Genomic DNA, 19895 nt, shown 5'->3' with positions numbered 1-19895 from the left:
TAAATAGACATTTCTCCAAAGAAGATATACAGATTGCCTTCAAACACATGAAAGGATGCTCAACATCACTAATCATTAGGGAAATGCAAGTCAAAACTACAGTGAGGTATATCACCTCAAACCAGTCAGAATGGCCGTCATCAAAAAATCAAACAATTAATGCTGGAGAGGGTGTGGAGAAAAGGGAACCCTCTTGCACTGTTGGTGGGAATGTAAATTGATACAACCACTATGGAGAACAGTATGGAGGTTCCTTAAAAAACTAAAAATAGGGCTTCCCTGGTGGTGCAGTGGTTGAGAGTCCGCCTGCCAATGCAGGGGACACGGGTTCGTGCCCTGGTTCAAGAAGATCCCACATGCCGCGGAGCAGCTGGGCCCGTGAGCCATGGCTGCTGAGCCTGCGCGTCCAGAGCCTGTGCTCCGCAACGGGAGAGGCCACAACAGTGAGAGGCCTGCGTACCGCAAAAAAAAAAAAAAAACTAAACTAAAAATAGAACTACCACCTGACCCAGCAATCCCACCACTGGGCATATACCCAGAGAAAGCCATAATTCAAAAAGAGTCATGTACCACAATGTTCATTACAGCACTATTTACAATAGCCAGGACATGGAAGCAACCTAAGTGCCCATCAACAGATGAATGGATAAAGAAGATGTGGCACATATGTACAATGGAATATTACTCAGCTATAAAAAGACGAAACTGAGTTATTTGTAGTGAGGTGGATGGACCTAGAGTCTGTCATACAGAGTGAAGTCAGAAAGAGTAAAACAAATACTATATGCTAACACATATATATGGAATCTAAAAAAAAAAAGCTTCTAATGAAGCTAGGGGAAAGATATGAATAAAGACAGACGTAGAGAATGGACTTGAGGACACGGGGAGGGGGAAGGGTAAGCTGGGAGGAAGTAAGAGAGTAGTAGCATTGACATATATACTCTACCAGATGTAAAATAGATAGCTACTGGGAAGCAGCTGCATGGCACAGGGAGATGAGCTCAGTGCTTTGCAACCACCTAGAGGGGTGGGATAAGGAGGGTGGGAGGGAGACGGAAGAGGGAGGGGATATGGGTATATATGTATGCATTTGGCTGATTCACTCTGTTATACAGCAGAAACTAACACAGCAATGTAAAGCAATTATACTCCAATAAAGCTGTTAATAAATAAACTCATGATAAAATGTAAATGAATGAATGCCTCCTTAACATGATAAAATATATGTACCTGAGTCATAAACCAGCACCTTAATTAATAAGGAAGCCCTAATGGCCAGTAACAACACAAGAATGCCAACTATCTTCACGACTATTAAACATTGTTCTGGAAGCATTACTCAAAGTAATTAGCCTAGAAAGAACACTTAGAGGCATAAAAATTGAAAAAGAAGAAACTACACGTTTGAAGATGACATAAGAGTATTCCTAGAAATTAAATTATCTGTAATTAAAAACAGTGTGGTACCTATGCATAAATAGACAGATAAACCAATGGAAAAGAGTAGAAAGTCAAGTGTTAGACCCAATTAGTATATGATCTAGAATATGATTACTGGAGCCAATCATTGGGACAAAAATAATCTTCCTAATAAATGGAACAACTGGATATCCATTTGGAAAAAGATAAAATTAGATCCATTCCTTACACCATACATAAGAATAAACTCAAATGAATCAGAGATCTAAATGTAAAGATTTAAAGTATACAAATTCTAGAAGAAAACATGCGAATTACTCTATCACAAGAAAAGTTAAAACACAAATGACAACCAGAAAGAAAATATTTGCAATATTTCTCAAACATAAGACTAATATCTCTAATATACAAAAAAGTTTTAAATTTGAAGGAAAGAACAAAAGTCTTACAGAAAAACAGGCAAAAGATATATAGACAATTCACAAAGAGATATTGATATAATCATGGCCTTTAAACATATGAAAAGATGTTTAACTTTATTGATAATACAATTTAAATGCAAACCAAAAACTATACTGAGATACCACTGCTCACCCATCAGACTGGTAAAAATTCAAAAGGTTGACAGTACACTGAGTCTGCAAAGCTGAGGAAAACCAGCACTCTCATACTGATATGTTGCTAGTGGAGATGTGAAATGGTGCTGCCCCACACATAGGCATTTACATGTTCACCTAACAATCCCACTCCTAGGAATTTACCCTGAGTGTATACCGGCAACAATATAAAAACACCTATGCGCAAGGTTATTGATTACAGCACTATTCACAATTGCAAAACACTGGAAATTACCTAAATGTCCAAGCATAGGGAATTAGAAACTATGGTACACACATAAAATGGAGTACTTTGGAGCTATAAAAAAGAATAAGAAAGATCTCTGTAAATACGATATGGAGTAGATTTTTTAAGTGAAGAAAGCAAATGCAAAAGAGCAAATACAGTATGCTACCTTTTGTGTAAGAATGGAAAATAATAAACACATATATTTGCTTCTCTTTACCAAAGAGAGAGAGACAGAGAGAAGATAAACCAGAAAACAATGAACTTGCTTACCTACAAGGGGTGGCAGGGAGGAACAGTATGAATATGGGAGGGGGGCTAACACTTCTCTTTTTCATAGTTTGAGTTTTAGAAGCATGTGGATGTTCCATATATTCAAAATACAAAATTAAATCAAAAAGGATGAGGGGGAAAAACTAAAACTGAAAGCAAACTGAAACAAATGAACTCAATTGTATTTCTTTTTTTTTTTTAATTATTTTTTTGGCAGTGTTGGGTCTTCGTTGGTGTGCACAGGCTTTCTCTAGTTGCAGCAAGCACAGGCTTCTCATTGCAGTGGCTTCTCTTGTTGCAGATCACGGGCTCTAGGTGCATGGGCTTCAGTAGCTGCAGCGCGTGGGCTCAGTAGTTGTGGCGTAGGCTCTAGGGTGCGCAGGCTTCAGTAGTTGTGGCATGCAGGTCTCAGTAGTTGTGGCACATGGGCTTAGCTGCTCCGCAGCATGTGGGATCTTCCCGGACTAGGGATCAAACCCGTGTCCCCTGCATTGGCAGGCGGATTCATAACCACTGGGCTACCAGGGAAGTCCCTCAATTGTATTTCTAATAAATACCAATAAATATAATGAAGGGGAAAAAAAGAAAGAATGTAAAACGAACACAGTATTTAACTGTATATTCTCAATCTTTGGCAGAGTAGAGGGGAAAGGGAAATTGTTAACAAATTCTGTACTGTTTCAAATAGGGTCTTTTTGGTAATGATGTGGGCAAAGCAATTCTGAAACAATTTTAGGTATTATATAGAGTTGAACAAATGAGTAAATACATTGAGGCTTTTGAGGGCCAGAGTTCTCACTGAGCCAGAAAGGATATACAATTATAGAACAGCGAAAGGCAAGAAAGAACCCTGAGGAGACAAGTCAGAATTGAAAGTACTGATGTGAACTCATGATTTCTAAAATATGTGTATGTATGTGTATATGTATGCATATTTGCATGAACCTGCATACTTCCTCTGTCCTCTGAAAGAGTCAAAGAGCAAAAACATCCCAGGGCCAGTGAGCATATCTAGCACTCAGATCTTGGTCTCTAATATTATTCCTCACTAAAAGAAACCAGGAATCCTCAGAGAAATACTGATTCCAGAGTTTTGGCAGGATGGGTACAGGATGAGTCTAGAACATCTGTTATGCCAGAAAGCAAGGAAGTGTTAAAGAAAAAAAAAAAGAGAGAGAGAAGAGAAGGAAAGAAAAGGAAGGGTAGGTAGAAAGAGAGAGGGAGGGAGAAAGAAAGAAAAGAAAGAAGGAAGGAAGAAAGGAAGGGAGGGAGGGAGGAAGGAGGGAGGAAGAAAGAAAACTTGGGGGCGTATCACAAGGACACAGGATCTACCTTGAAAGGTTTCATACTAAAAAAAGATCTGGGACAATTTGAGTACCAAAACAATTAGGTACCTAATTAATTCTAAACCACTGAAAAAATGGAAATACGTGAGTCCATACTGATAATAACAAGATAACTAATAAGGAAGGACAGGCTCTTATGGTAGAATGCTGAACTGAATGTCAACTGGCAAGTGTGGAGGAGTGCTATAGGTGAAAAATTAGCATTTTTCAACTATTATACCAAAGATTCAATCAATAATCCACGGATGCATAAATCTCAGGGGAAATTTTAATGAACAGGATATTTCCATGATCTTACAACGTCTCCCCACAAACTGGCTGCGGGGAAAAATAATACACAGTGGCAAAAATAGGACAACAGCTTGACTGAGTGATCAGTTTCACACTATCAATGAAAGGACCTTGTTAACCTCCAGATGTGATACCTAAAATAAGGAATGTTCTGTTAAAAAGAAAAACATGTCTGCTGCAACTACTGAAGCTCGTGCCTAGAGCCTACACTCTGCAACAGGAGAAGCCACCGCCATGAGAAGCCCGCGCAACGGAATGAAGAGTAGCCCCAGCTCGCTGCAACTAGAGAAAGCCCGTGTGCAGCAATGAAGACCCAATGCAGCCAAAAATAAATAAATAAATAAATAAAATTTCAAAAATAAGTAAATGTTCAAAATGATCTTTAAGATAATTCCAGGTTCTCATTTCATATTTTCTGCACACATAATACTAAAACTAAATTCCAGTCCATGATACATAAAAGAGATATGCACTTAGGAATCATTTAAACATTTGATTATGTATGTATAGTGTCTAATTCCTTTTCATCTTATTCAGGAAGCTCAAATATCCACTGGATAAGTGTTTACTGAGTACTTACGGTAGGCTATAAGTCATTTCATTTACCCTTTTAAGTCTCTGCTATGCGTGTGTGATCAGCAGACCAGCAGCTTTAGCATCACCTAGGAGTTTGTTAGAAACACAGAATCTTACACGCAACCCAGACCTTATTGAATCAGAATCTGCACTTTAACAAGATCTTCAGGTGATTCTTATGCACATTAAAGTTAAATAAGGGCTCCTCTACGTGACTTAACAGATTTATTTCTAGCTCCTACTAAATCTGGTGCATGCAGAGTGATTCCCCAGAGCAGCTCTCTTCCATGCCATGACTCATACTTCTTGTTTTCTCCATCTCAACTCACTGCCTCCACAGTCATCAAGACAAGGTAAGAGAGAGCAGAGAACATGGCACAGGATATTTTGTGGTAGACCTGGAAGTGGCTTGTGCAACCTCTAGCCCAAACTCCATTGGCCAAAACTGAGTCACAAGCCCCAGTCTAACTGCAAGGAGGCTCAGAAATGTAGTCATCTTATGTATCCACCCAAGGAAAATGAATAAAGTTTACTAATGGATACTGTGATATCTCAGAAACACCACGGAAAGCTGCATAACCAGGCCTGAGCAAAGTCAGAGCAAGGAGAATTATGATGAGGACCATGAACATAAGGTCTACTTCTCTCAGTTCAAATTCTAATGCCAATGGCCAGCCAGTAACTGGCTCACCTGGCTCATGTTTTATCAAGAGGTTCACTCTTGGTCTAATCAGCTGGCAACTCAAAGAAAAAAAAAAGCAGACATAAACTGGCAAAAATTTCAAAGTCATCTTCATCCCAAGCAGCACCACCCTTTTATACAATTCCAAATGAAACAAAGACTTTCTCAAAGTTTATTCAAATCTTTAATTACAGAAAGTGATACAAGCTTTAAAAAATACAAAATATATAAAGTACAAAAGGATATCTTCCCCCCTCCAAGTCCCATCCTCCAAAAGTAACCATATTAGAATTCTGGGGTGTTCTTCCAGACTTCTACACACATACTGGATGTTTCCACATCCAATGTTTCCACATCTACTGTAGAAACAGATCCACTTCAATCTTAACAGCTACATGGATTCTACAATATGGCTGCACCATAACTTAACCAGTCCCTATTAATGCACATTAAAATTCTCTCTCCTTTTTTCTTAATTACCAAAATGCTATACTAAGTATCCTTGTGCAACCATTGTTATTTTCATTTGTCAGAATCCCAAAAATAGGGTCAAGAAAACACAGTGCTCAATTTTGCTAGGTACTACCAAATTGCCCTCCAAAGGGGCATACCAATTTACACTCCTACAAATGTCTGAATGCTCTCTAGTTCACAGCTGTGCTTACAAGGAACATAATAGACACTTTATTTTAGAGTCATTATGAGAATTAAGTGAAGTACTATTTAAGGTAAAGCGCTTAAAATCATGCCTGTCATTGCTTAGTAAGTGATAATCAATATTAGCTATTGAATAATAATTTTCAGTCATCACATACTGTGGTTAACAAGTAAATGGAAAATGGCTCTCTTACTTTCCCTTAATAATCAAGGTTAATGACCATCGCAAGTCCCTTGACTCTTAAACGACCAGAACCTGCCAGAGTTAGAAGATGGGAAGCAAACGTTGAACAAGTCATCCTAACAGAGAGGCACTAACTCCATACTTTGGTTCCTGATCCCAGTATATCCTGGCAGGTTACAAGAAAACCAGAACAAATATTGTTCATGGTTCACAACATACACTAGAGAACAAATCTGAGCCTCTCCAAATGTCACAAAAGACATGTACAGTGTTTTATAACGGTGGTTCTCAAAGTATGGTCCCCGGACTCCAAAGCCCTTTCAGGAGGCCCACGAGGTCAAAACTATTTTCATGATAATACTAAGACATTTTTTGTCTTTTTTATTCTCTTTCTCTCACAATGTACAGTGGAGTTTTCTAGAGGCTAAATGACTTGTTATTTTACAATACACTAAATGCAGGAGCAGTTGTGAGAATCTGAGGGTGTTTTATTAAGCCAGACATTAAAGAGACATACAAAAATGAAAGCAAGCGAATTTTCTCAGCAAATTTTCTTTTGTTTTGCAAATACAGTCTGTGTCATTAAAATCCTTGTCAAAATGCAATGATTCATTATGTTTAAATCCAATTGTCCCTTGGTATCTGCAGTGGATTGGTTCCAGGACCCTCACAATACTAAAATCCTCAGACGATCAAGTCCCTTATGTAAAATGGCATACTATTTACATACAACCTACACACATCCTTTAATATACTTTAAATCATCTCTAGATTATTTATAATACCTAATACAATGTAAATGTATGTAAATAGTTGTAAATAAAAGGTAAATGCTATGTAAATAGTTGCCTTTGCACTGCAAATTCAAGTTTTGCTTTTTGGAACTTTCTGGACTTCTTCTGTCCCCTGAATACCTTTGATCCATGGAGGGCCGACTGTATATAATTTCAAAACTTATCAGTTTTAATATTTTAAGCAGTAAAATCAATAAATATAACCACACTGCTTGCATGGTTATGTTTTGTTTAAACCCCTGCAGGGCCCTAAATAACTTTTTTTTTAAACCCTCCTATGAAATCTTTTTCTATAATTTTTAAGAGGGTAAAGTGGTCCTGAGACTGAAGTTTAAGAACCACTGGTGTATGAAATCAGCTGCCTCAAATGACAGCGTAAGTCAAGAGCAGTCAAACCATAGGTATTAGCCCGCTGCTTCAATTCTCTTTCTGTGAAGGTCAGAGCCAATCTTGTAAGGAATAGCACGGCTTCACAGAAGATTTCAGTGGGTCTCAGAGATGGCAGCACAAGTAGAAAAGGCAAATCCAAGGGCAGGAAAAAATGAGTGTTCCAATGAGAACAAATCAATGATTCCTCCATGACAAAAGGGTCTAAAATAGGGGCTCCCCTGGTGGCGCAGTGGTTGGGAGTCCGCCTGCTGATGCAGGGAGCACGGGTTCGTGCCCCGGGCCGGGAGGATCCCACGTGCCGCGGAGTGGCTGGGCCCGTGAGCTGTGGCCGCTGGGCCTGCGCGTCCGGAGCCTGCGCTCCGCAGTGGGGGGGCCACAACAGTGAGAGGCCCGCGTACCGCAAAAAAAAAAAAAAAAAAAGGGTCTAAAATAAAAACCTGACACCAGCTGGCCAGGTTCCCAAACATGTGCTGCCATTTGGGGAACTCAGGATCCCTAACAAACTGGGCACTCTGTACCAGTAGAAGCCACAATAGCCATGGTGTGAGGAAGCCTGCACTGTTGAGTTCTAGGCACCAGCCTCCATCCCTGTCCCCATGGTTGCTCTGTTCTTGAGCCCTTGAACAAGCACCAGGCTGTCTGAAGAAGGAGAACTTATTGCTATCCACAAAGCAGGTCCTCCTGTCTGATTAAGAACGTCCTCTGCTGTGGCATTCACATGGACCAAATGTTTTCAGGCTCAGGGCTCTGCCATATAGCCCTTCACCAAACTTCCATGCAGAAGAAAAGGAAGAAGCAAAAGAAACAGGAATTATAACTCCCACTTAAAAAGAAAAATGGAAGTCATATCCAAAGAGTCCTTTCCCAACCGACCTCATTATCAATCCTTCTACTTTATTTTACTCTAAGTCCTTGACCCTCCAGTAAGCCCATTAGCCATTGTCCAGGAATGTGCAAACCCTGATTTCAATGCATCTCTCAAGGTTCTTCCCTTGAGAAGATTTTGCTAGTCTTTCCACCTTCCAAGCCCATCCTCCCAGGAAGAGTCTGCAACACTACAGCAGCTCACTTGCACCTGGTGCTGGGATACTTCACAAAACCAGCTGTAAACCCATAGAATGTCTTTTATACACTATTTGAACAGAAGTGAGTGCCTCCCTGTCTCCACTTGGCTCTTTCTGGTCAGCCCTTAAACCCCGGGTCAGGAAGCCAAAATGAGAATTCTGCCTTTGTTGAAACTATTCCTTCCAATGCCTAGCATTCTTGGTAACTTCACTTATTTTGAAGATTCATCTAACACCTCAGCCTCTCAGTCTCCTGATCATTCCAACATTTTTCTTATTCCCTACCTTAGCCACTTTCTGCATACCCTAAACCCTGTGGTACCAAATCACACACTACTTCTAAAGCATATATATGTCAAGTCATCCCATCCTCTGACCACTCCACCATCGCTTTGAGCACATCAGGTCCTCTAATCCATTGCTTCCACCACATTTCACTGTCCATCACCTTCCTCGTGACCTCAGTCCCTACCTTAGAAATATGGTCCATGATTACACTCTTCCTTGCCCACGACTTCAGCTTCCTGCTTCCTCTCTCCACCCATCATGGTAACCAGGCAGTCCTGGGTGAGCCCAGTTCTCACAGTCAAACTGCCGAGCACTGGGAGAAAAGAGCACTAGTCTGCTAACTGCTCTCACAGTAAATAAATGAACAAAAGTTCTAAGTGCACTTCCCAGCAACCCCGCTATATTTTCCTAAGCAATTCACTTTCCTCTCCTAGAAGAATATTTCACACCTTCTCCTCTCTGAGACTCTGTCACTCAGCAGCCGCCTCCCTAGTTGTCCTCAAGCCTTGCAGTCACTGCTGTTACCTTCTCAGGCACCTCTTCTTCTTACCCCAGTATAAGACGGTATTCCCTCCTGCTTCCAACCCAGGTTCAGTCCTTGGCCAAGACGGATTACATCATCTCACCAGTGTTCTTTTTTTTTTGCCCTTTACTGCCTGATCATATTTACCCACACTGTAGCTCAAAGGTAGTTAGTTGCTTTATTTCCTATAATTGATCTACTCTGTCTCATGAACATGGGGCTGTTTTTTCTATAATTAATCCAAGCTTCCTCAAGAACACTCACCCTAGTAAATAGCCAGAAATGCAATATTTGCCAAATAATATCTCAGTCTCTTCCAGTTAATATTCAGACATTTAAGTTTAACTCCTTACCAGAGCTGGTTTCAACAGTCACTTCCAAGTAAATATTTCTCCAAGTGAGGCTTATGGGACACCCTTATGGTGGCAAGACCTCAGATCTTGACGTCTCTATGGATCCTCACTGGTCTCTGCTGCTAGGCAGTGATCAGGTCCTATGACTGGACTGGTGCCATCTCACCTTTTGGGATGTCATGCTGCCTCCCATCTCTGGTCTCCATGTTCCTGACTGACCTAGAGTCACACAGTCCTTCGTCATGATGTCTGCTGTTCCACCAGGCCTCTAAGCTTGTCCACATCCCTGAAGTGACATGAGAGCACTTCAGAATCCCCTGCTACCACAGACTCATGCAGCCGGCCACTTTCTCTTACCACTGCTATGCCCTAGCCCTCAATGTTGGCACAGCAACAGCCTACACAGCTCTCAAGATTTCAAATAAGGAACAGAGCCAGAGGTCTTCTACTTTTTTCTTTTTTTTTTTTTTTTTAAGGCCTTCTACTTTTGACTGCCCCGCCAACCGACTTAATACCCTCACCCCAACCCCAGAACTTTGGCCAGACAAGGAAGGTCAGAACATATGTTTCTCACAATCTATTTTCCCCACCTCTATCCCCTGCTTCCCATAAGCCACCAGGGCTGAAAAAAGATGGGCTTTCCACTTCCAATTCATTCTCCTTCCTCCTGGGAGGCACTAAGCCTCATACTCGGCTTTAGTGAGGAAGAAATACCCTCTTTACCCTACAGAAGAAACTATTATTAGAGTTTGCCATGGAAGCTCTTGATATGGAAACTGCAGGTAACTTGGAACTTTAGAAAACCAAAAACAGACATAGAATGACTTTAAATTCCCCAAAATAGTATCCCTTCACAACTCCAACAGTTAGCATCTCTTGTGTACTAGGTCCCAGATGTATAAAGATTAGACTTAGGTCACTTAAGTGGGGCAACCTACAAACAAAATAATTACAATGGAAGTTTATGTGCTACATATACCAAAACAAACAGAAGACACAAATAACCCTTGTCAATCTTCTCCAGCTCCATCAAATTAAAAATGTGTGCAGGGCTTCCCTGGTGGCGCAGTGGTTGGGAGTCCGCCTGCCGACGCAGGGGACGCGGGTTCGTGCCCCGGTCCGGGAGGATCCCACGTGCCGCGGAGCGGCTGGGCCCGTGGGCCGTGGCCGCTGGGCCTGCGCGACCAGGGCCTGTGCTCCACAGCAGGAGAGGCCACAACGGTGAGAGGCCCGCGTACCGCAAAAAAAAAAAAAAAAAAAAAAAAAAGTGTGCAACAGCAGAAAAAGGATAATATAAATTATTTCAGGTCACAATTTCATTGTCATTTAATCTTTCTCCAATTTATATACCTCATTCTTTCCCACTCACAACGCAAAAAAACAGAAGCCAATCCTTCATGAAAGGAAAAAAGCAAGAGAAGTCATGAAGCAGGTTTAAGTTTCTCTATTAATAAAAATAAATATGCAAGAACTAAAGCACTAATCAAAACAGCCCAAGGCCAAAGGAAATCAGGTAGAATCTTATAACAATAAATGATCTGGACAGTAATGAAGTAATTACAATAAATGCCTGTTCTTTCATTCTAGTTTGGTCCCCCCCACTTCCCATGGAACTGTTGTTATTCGTTACAAACTAATATTTTCATTCCATTTCTTAATTCAAATGGAAGGCAGCAAAAGGACAAAAACAACTAGAGGAGAATTCTGCGAGATGTTCATACTACAAATTAAAAGCTTACTACATGCCAGGCACTGGGGTTTATAAAAATTGAAAGACATCTACTCTTAAGGACTTCACAGCTAATAAGTAAAGAAACAAATTTTACTTACAAGGTGATAAGGAACACAGAATTGTATCCCCCCAGTGATGAGCATTCAATATTGGTAGAAAACTGCATAAGACAACGCACCAAAGTTTGATTTCTCTAACACTACCCTCAGGCTGCGGTGATTCCCAACTAAGCACTTCAGAAACGCAACAACCACTGAAGCAGAAGTGTTCAACAGAGCTCCTACTACTAGCAGCACTAGTTCAGCACTTGTGAACTATGTCCTAGCAATCCAAAATTAAGTGCAAATACTTTTGTGTGTGTAAAGTACTAATAAACAAGTGTTTGTTAGTCCAGTATAAAAAAATCCATTTGTTTGTTTGAGTTTGTTTTGTTTGGATCCTTAGCATTTACTGATATTACCTTTCCTATGTTTATGTTTGCTGATTTCCCCATTATAATATGCATATGGTGGGAAGTAGAACCTGCCTCCTTTCTTAAAAGCCACGAAGGCCAACTACTCACCTTCTCAACTTCCCTTGTAGCTAGGATGCAGGCAGTGACCCAAGCTCAACCAATCCAAGACCCCCTCTGAGAACTGTGAATCAGAAGCTAATATCCAGAGTTCCCTGGTTGCCTAGTGGTTAGGATTCCGGGCTTTTACTGCCACGGTCTAGGTTCAGTCCCTGGTCTGGGAACTGAGATGCGGCAAGCCTTGCGGACAGCCAAAAAATTAAATAGAAAAAAAAAAGAAAGAAAGCTAATATCACAAAGAAGCATGGCTGAGCTGGCAACTTTCCAGCAATAACCAGTTTCCCAAGCAGCAGTGGCGGCGGCAGTGGTGGCAAGAATAGCAATAGCAGTAGGGTCCAGTGTCATAGTGCTGGCGATACATGCTGCAGAACCCAGTATTACCAGGCAGCGTCAGAAGGAACGTACTCTCCAGGTCCCAACCCCATCTACTTCTGAAGTGCAATTCTGACTGTGGAACTCCCTTGGTTCCTGCCCATTTTCAGAGCTGGGTTTCCTCTAGACTTTAAAAGGATGCCGAGAACTCCCCAAAACTCTTTCATGAAATTCCTTTTTCGTTTAAATCGTTACAGTTCTTGTCAATAAGAAAAATAAGTGATAGCAGTAATGGAATTGTAATGGTAAATCAAGAAGTATGCCACATACAAAGGGCTGGGTTTGTGCAGTCTATTTGGAAAATGAACAATTCCATGTTCCATATGAACTCAAGTTCAGCTCCGATAATTCAATTAATAATCTGTCATCGTGTATTCATTCCAAAACTTTTCTATTCCAACTACTAAATAACTTGGCAGTCTGGTTTTGTCTGCAAAATGATCCACGTCTTCATCAATTAATGTTATAAGACTTAAGAAAAAGCAAGTTCTCTGTTCTGGACTACATTCAAACTCTAGAAACACCTCCAAAGGATTTAACAGGAGGAACATCCCAGCTTTCTCTCTAATTTGCTTGAATGAGAATCAAAGGTCTATAACTTTCAATGTTGAAGCCTTCAGCATTTCATTCCTTGAAAGGAATGAATTGTTTTCAACCACACAGTTTACAAAAGCTTCAAATTGTTCTCTCCTCAAAGAATTTTTGTTGTTGTTGCTGTTATCATTACTTCAGGAAGCAACAAATACAATTAAGTAACTTTAAAATACAAAATTAAATAAATTTCTCAATTATGAACCAAATAAGGACATAGTAATACTAATGGTCAAGCTACTGATTTGAGCTTTGCACTTACCCCCTCACCTCCATCCACTGCAATCCCAGACTAATAGGTCTGGAAGAGCAGTCATGGAAAAAAATCATCCCGGCCATCTCAAACAGAGCTCTTCTCCTTGACATGTAATAGGAGCTCAAGAACAATTGTTGCTTGAATACAATTCCTATGACTGTGCATACATATTACACATTTCCATAAATTGCTCTCCCATAGCACTTTACATTGATCCAGTGCTTACAGGCTTATAAAACACTTTCACATGAATTCTTGCATCTAGATAGGTGGTTAAGAGTTAGACCTGCCTGCACAGTCATTAAATGCAAAGCACACCATGGAAGCTCAGTAACTTATACTCCTACAGCACAGTACTGCATCTCTATTTCAGCCCTTCTGATACACTGTAATTAATTATCTCGCTCACTTATCTGCTCCTTAAGGATTCTTAAGGACGTCCCGTTCATCTTTGTATCCCAGGCCAAACAGAACCTGGACCACAGGAAGTGCTCCGTGAACACCAAGATTCTTCCGCGTCCTGCGAGCCCCGCACTTTCTTGGCGAGGCCTCGGCTGTCAGCCTGACTTACACCATCCGTGCTCCCACTCACCCCCACCTCCGCCAACTGTGATTTCCACAACGGCACCAATGAAGCTTATCGCCCGAGACACAGACTTTTTTGTTCCCCAGCAAAACTACCCACGGCCCAACGTTTCCCCTTAAGTCTGCCCACCGGCTCTCTCCAGTTACTACTACGGCGGGGTGGGGTGGTAGCGGGTCCAGCTCTGCCCTGCAGAGCTGCAGGGGCTGCGCTTGGGGTCCCTCCAACCCCCGCCGAGGCAGCCCAGGGGACGGACGGCCAAGCGGAGTCTGTCAGCTGCGAGGCGCCCCCGGGAGCCGCGCATCTGGGGAAGTGCGGGGCTGGGCATCTGGGCGGCACCGCCGAGACCTTGTGCAGCCACGGCCAGGGGGAGTCCCGGGGAGGGCTGCGCCCCCCGCCACGCCCTCAGCACCCCGGACCCCGCACTGCTCTGGACTCAGGTGGGCGAGGGAGGTACGTACCCGAGGAGGCAGCAGTCGCAGACGACACCACGACTCCCCTTGCACACCGTGTACGCCAAAGGATCCGAGCGGAAAAGCAGCTCTCCGGGGCGCAGCGGCGCCAACGCGCGCAGCCCGTTTCCCCTGTCGGCGGTGCTGAACTTTTCCACTTTCGACGGCTCCATCCTCGCAGAGTCCCCTCAGCTCAAGCGCCCTCCGCGTTTCGCAGCTGGCGTCTCGCGGGCTGCCGGGAGCCGGGCGCCTGCGCCTTGCGCTCACGTACCCCGAGGGGCGGGGCGAGCGCGGCGGAGCCTCTGAGCATGCCCAGATGGAGTCTCGAGGTTGGTCCCGCTGGTCGGGGTGAGGGCGTTGCTGGCCTTCCCACCTGCTCCCCCGGCCTTTCGGACCCGAGGCGGCTCCGCGAGGAGAGGCGGTGTTTTTCCCCTCCAACATTTTATTAGGATAATTTTAATGCAGACGGGAAGTTGAGAGCACAGTTCAGTGAACACCTGTATACCCTCCACCTAGATCAAACAATTCTTACCATTTTGCGGTTTCTGCTCATTTTCTCCCAGTGTGTATGTACGTATATGTGTATGTACGTGTGTGTTTATAAAAGTTGTTGAACCGCTTGAAAGTTGTGTTGAACCATTTGAAAGTTGCAGACATCATAACGTTTCATAACTAATACTTTACATCATGACATGTCATAATTAAATACTGTAGCATGCATTTCCACAGAATAAGAACAATATGCTATGAAACTACAACGGACAGGGACTGGACGCCGGAGCGGCGGCTCCATGAAGTCCCTCCCCCGCCTGCTGCTGCTTCTCCTGCTGCTGTTCCCTGCCAGCCTCTTGCTCCGAGGAGATCCTGGAGGCTCATTGGCAGCGGCTCGAGATCTTACAGAAGATGAAGAAACAGTGGAAGATTCTATAAATGACGATGAAGCAGAGGTGGAAGATGATGAACCCACATATTTGGCCGAAGATAAAGAGGAAGAAGATGTATCTGGTGAACCTGAAGCTTCACCGAGTGCAGATACAACCATCCTGTTTGTGAAAGGAGAGTTTCCAGCAGATAACATTGTGAAGTTCCTGGTAGGCTTTACAGACCAGATTTTATTGTTGAATCTCTAGACACCTCATTCCATTATCTTCAGGACTACCAGTTTTACATCCAGAATTTCACAGCTCTTCCTCTGAACACTGTAGTGCCGCCCCAGAGGCAGGCAGTTTTTGAGTACTTCTTCATTCTTGCAGAGCCCATGGGTGGAAGGCCCTTTGGTCTGGTCATCAATCTGAACTACAAAGATTTGAACAGCAACATTTTCCAAGATGCTGTCTTCTATCAAACAGTTACAATTATTGAGACAGAAGATGGGTTAGATGGAGAAACAATCTTTGTGTATATGTTTCTTACTCGTCTTGGGCTCTTTGTTGTTGTTGGCCTTCATCAGCTCCTAGAATCTAGAAAGCACAAGAGACCCATACAGAGGTAGAGATGGGTAGGTCAAGTCAGAATGATGTTGACATGAGCTGGATTCCTCAGGAAACTTTGAATCAAATCAGTAAAGCTTCACCAAGAAAATTGCCCAGGAAACAGGCACATCAGTGGGATCTGATGAGTAAATCTTCCTTTGTGCAACAGTTCGGCCTTTACTTAACCTGCACTAGTGTTTTTCAACATGATGGGAATTAGTGCAGAGAAGCCCTATCACCATAGAAAGCAACTACTACTTACGTGTGGACTGAGCAATCAGAGTCAATAATATTACTGAAAATCCACTGCATTTATTTTTCTAAAGTAACAAATCTGGGGACTTCCCTGGTGATCCAGTGGTTAAGACTCCGCACTTCCACTGCAGGGGACACAGGTTCCATCCTTCCTCGGGGAACTAAGATCCTGTATGTCATGTGGTGCATCAAAAAAATAAATAAATAAATAAAGTAACAAACTTGAGGGTTTTTTAACCATTAAAATCTATGTGTGTGCGTGTGAGCAGTTGGTCCTACCAGAATCATAGTTAACTACCTGAAGCATGCCTTTAGAACACTAAATATAATGCTATTGTCTCTTCCTTTTGGATGTTTTCTGACATTTTCCCCCAAAACTCAATATTTGCCCAATATGATTATAGACATCCTGCCTTGGACTGTTTTTAAAGAAAACAATGTTTTTTCCTTAGAATACCTCAAATCCCAATTGATGGCACAACTTTGCATGTTGTTGCTGTTTTACAACTAGTATTCTAAAAGCACAAGCAGGAGTAGCTGCTTTTTAGCAATAGAAGTGGTTTGGTATTTTGCTGCTGTTTACTATAATGCGCACCTTCAGAAACCTTCCCAAATGAGTTTAAGGAATTTGGGGATCTCTAGCACCAAAATTGGGAAACATGAAAATTCTGGGTTTGATATATAAAACCAACTTCTCTCTTTTAAAAAGAAAGGGGCTTCCCTGGTGGTGCAGTGGTTAAGAATCCGCCTGTCAACGCAGGGAACACAGGTTCGAGTGCTGGTCTGGGAAGATCCCACATGCCGCGGAGCAACTAAGCCCATGCACCACCACTACCGAGCCCACGCGCCACAGCTACTGAAGCCCACACACCTAGAGCCCATGATCCCCAACAAGAGAAGCCACTGCAATGAGAAGCCTGCTCACTGCAATGAGGATTCAACACAGCCAAAAATAAATAAATTTTTCAAATAAATAAAACAAAGGGAGGGAGGAGGGAGGATGTAGGGAGGGACAGAGGGAAGCAAGGGAAAATTGTATGTTTGTGGAAAGTGAGTTGTCCATTGTCCTATTTCTGACCCAAGAAATAGCTCTAGAATGATTTTTAGACCACTCACTTTTTTAAAATAGATCTTTATTGGAGTATAATTGCTTCACAATACTGTGTTAGTTTCTGCTGTACACCAAAGTGAATCAGCCATATGCATACATATGTCCCCATATCCCCTCCCACCCTCCCTATCCCACCCCTCTAGGTGGTCACAAAACACTGAGCTGATCTCCCTGTGCTATGCTGCTGCTTCCCACTAGCTATTTTACATTCGGTACTGTATATATGTTGATGCTACTCTCACTTTGCCCCAGCTTCCCCCTCCCACCCCGTGTCCTCAGGTCCATTCTCTATGTCTAAGGTATATTTCTCTTATAATTAGTGATGTTGAGCATTGAGCATCTTTTCACATACCTCGTGGCCATCTGTATGTCTTCCTTGGTGAAACGTCTATTTAGGTCTTCTGCCTATTTTTTAACTGGATTGTTTGTTTTTTTGATATTGAGCTCCATGAGCTGTTTGTATATTTTGGAGATTAATCCTTTGCCTGTTTTTTCATTTGCAGATATTTTCTCCCATTCTGAGGGTTGTATTTTTGTCTTGTTTATGGTTTCCTTTGCTGTGCAAAACATTTTAAGTCCCATTTCTTTATTTTTGTTTTTATTTCCATTACTCTAGTGTTTTGTTTTTAAGAGATCATTTTTCTCTCCTTAATAGAAGCATCTTGCTTAAAAAAAGTTACCTTGGTCTACAGACTATTAGTCTACTAATTAATCCTAATCTGTTAAAGAGTTGGATAATTGTTAATGGCTAACCAATTGCTTTTTATCTAATCTTTGGGGTATTTTGGTTGTTGATTTTTTTTTAGTTAATCTGAAGAACTCCAAAATTTTAAGCATTTAAGATCTCAGAACCAAAATTAATTGGACTTCATAAAATTCCTCTTAGTTACCCTTGCCCTAGGTAGTAAATAAATTTGGCGTTATTCTCAGACTGGATAAGTAGTAAAGTAGTATGAACAAATAAGAGGCTTTTCCCATCTGTCTTTAAGCCGTATTCTCCATCATATATTTTGTAAGGAAATGGTAAATGAAAAATATATAAATAAATTTTTAAAATATTTATTTATTTACTTGTTTGCATTGGGTCTTAGTTGTGATGTGCCAGCCCTCTAGTTGTGGCACTCGGGCTCCAGAGCACACAGGCTCAGTAGTTGCAGCGCATGGGCTTGGTTGCCCTGTGGCATGTGAGATCTTAGTTCCCTGACCAAGGATCAAACCCCTGTCCCCTGCATTGGAAGGCAGATTCTTAACCACTGGACCACCAGGGAAGTCCCAGTAAATGAAATTTTAGTAGCTGTTTAGTTCCTGATCTGTCTTCATTATATTGAACTGATCCTTCTTTATTATAATCCCCACCTGCACCCATGCCCACACACAAAACAAGAAAACAGAACACAAATGAAAAATCTTTCCAAGTTGCTTAAGAATTTAAACATCTGAGCCAAAGCTGATGACAATAAAACAAGTTACTGTATAGCCATTAATCACTTTGCAAGTAGGACTAAGGACTAAGGTGTCAAATTAACTATATTGGCAATGCTGAGCTATAAACTTTCTATACCTGTAAAAAAAACCCCAAAAACTACAATATCATCACATCTAAGAAAATTACTCTATAATAACAAGCAAAAAACATATTCACTTTAAGAATGGCTTTGGTAACTTTTTCTTTAAAAACCGGGATTGCATTTTCTTTTTCATGACATTGACTCTTTCAAGATTCCAACCTAACAGCCACTATGGAGAACAGTATGGAGGTTCCTTAAAAAACTAAAAATAGAATTACCGTATGACCCAGCAATCCCACTACTGGGCATATACCCTGAGAAAACCATAATTCAAAAAGACACAGGCACCCCAATGTTCATTGCAGCACTATTTACAATAGCCAGGTCATGGAAGCAACCTAAATGCCCATCGACAGAAGAATGGATAAAGAAGATGTGGTATATCTATACAATGGACTATTACTCAGCCATAAAAAGGAAGGAAATTGGGTCATTTGTAGAGATGTGGATGAATCTAGAGACTGTCATACAGAGTGAAGTAAGTCAGAAAGAGAAAAACAAATATCGCATATTAACGCATATATGTGGAACCTAGAAAAATGGTACAGATGAACCGGTTTTCAGGGCAGAAATTGAGATGCAGAAGTAGAGAACAAACGTATGGACACCAAGTGGGGGGAAGCAGCGGTGGGTGGGAGTGGTGGTGGGATGAATTGGGAGATGATTTGGGTTGACATGCATACACTGATGTGTATAAAATGGATGACTAATAAGAACCTGGTGCATAAAAATATAAAATAAAATTAAATTAAAAAATTAAAAAAAAGAAACATTCCAAGATAGGATTCTTGTTAAAATGTTCAACATTCTGTATTTGCCTATTATTTTCTCCTAGTGCCATTTCACTTGTTCCGCTATTCCCTGTATTTCCTGTAAACTTCAGACTAGATCTAGATGTTAGAAACTAGAGGTTTGATTCAATTCAAGTTAAGTGTTTTTTAGTAAAAACACACTACAAATTATATATTGTTCACTTCTTGTTGCATCACATCATATCAGAGTGTGCATAATATCAGGTTGTCCACTATTAATAAAACTAAGTTTGATCACTTGGTAAAAGTGGTGGCTGCTAAAACTCTAAATTGTAAAGGTACATTTTAACTTTGCAGTTGGTAAGTAATCCATGTGGTGATATTCCTGCACTGTAAGAATAGCCTGACTTTCACAACCTGGAGAGGCAAACTTCTGGCACTTCCTGAAATAATCTAGAAGTGGCTGTGCTGTAGTGGAAAGAGCAGTGAGTGAG

At 41.5% G+C, this 19895-nt stretch overlaps 1 protein-coding gene and 1 pseudogene across 4 annotated transcripts in view; one reads left to right on the top strand and one right to left on the bottom strand.

Moving 5' to 3' along the window:
- The window catches only part of SMYD3 (SET and MYND domain containing 3), a gene marked incomplete at its 5' end in the record, with an annotated part of 751002 nt that extends 736586 nt beyond the window's left edge, over nucleotides 1-14416 (bottom strand). For all 3 annotated transcript variants that reach the window (XM_079724186.1, XM_079724187.1, XM_079724188.1), the window contains one exon: nucleotides 14253-14416. In XM_079724186.1, coding sequence (XP_079580312.1) covers nucleotides 14253-14416 — 164 coding nt within the window. The remainder of the gene's footprint in view (nucleotides 1-14252) is intronic.
- Nucleotides 14417-15034: 618 nt separating this feature from the next.
- Nucleotides 15035-15935, top strand: LOC307065397 (translocon-associated protein subunit alpha-like; annotated as a pseudogene). Its single transcript has one exon. The product of its transcript is annotated as a translocon-associated protein subunit alpha-like (transcript).
- The last annotated feature ends 3960 nt before the right edge of the window (nucleotides 15936-19895 follow it).

The sequence above is a fragment of the Hyperoodon ampullatus genome (genome assembly GCF_949752795.1).
Source record: "Hyperoodon ampullatus genome assembly, chromosome: 2".
NCBI lineage: Eukaryota > Metazoa > Chordata > Mammalia > Artiodactyla > Ziphiidae > Hyperoodon > Hyperoodon ampullatus.
This window is presented reverse-complemented; position numbering and strand designations above follow the sequence as displayed.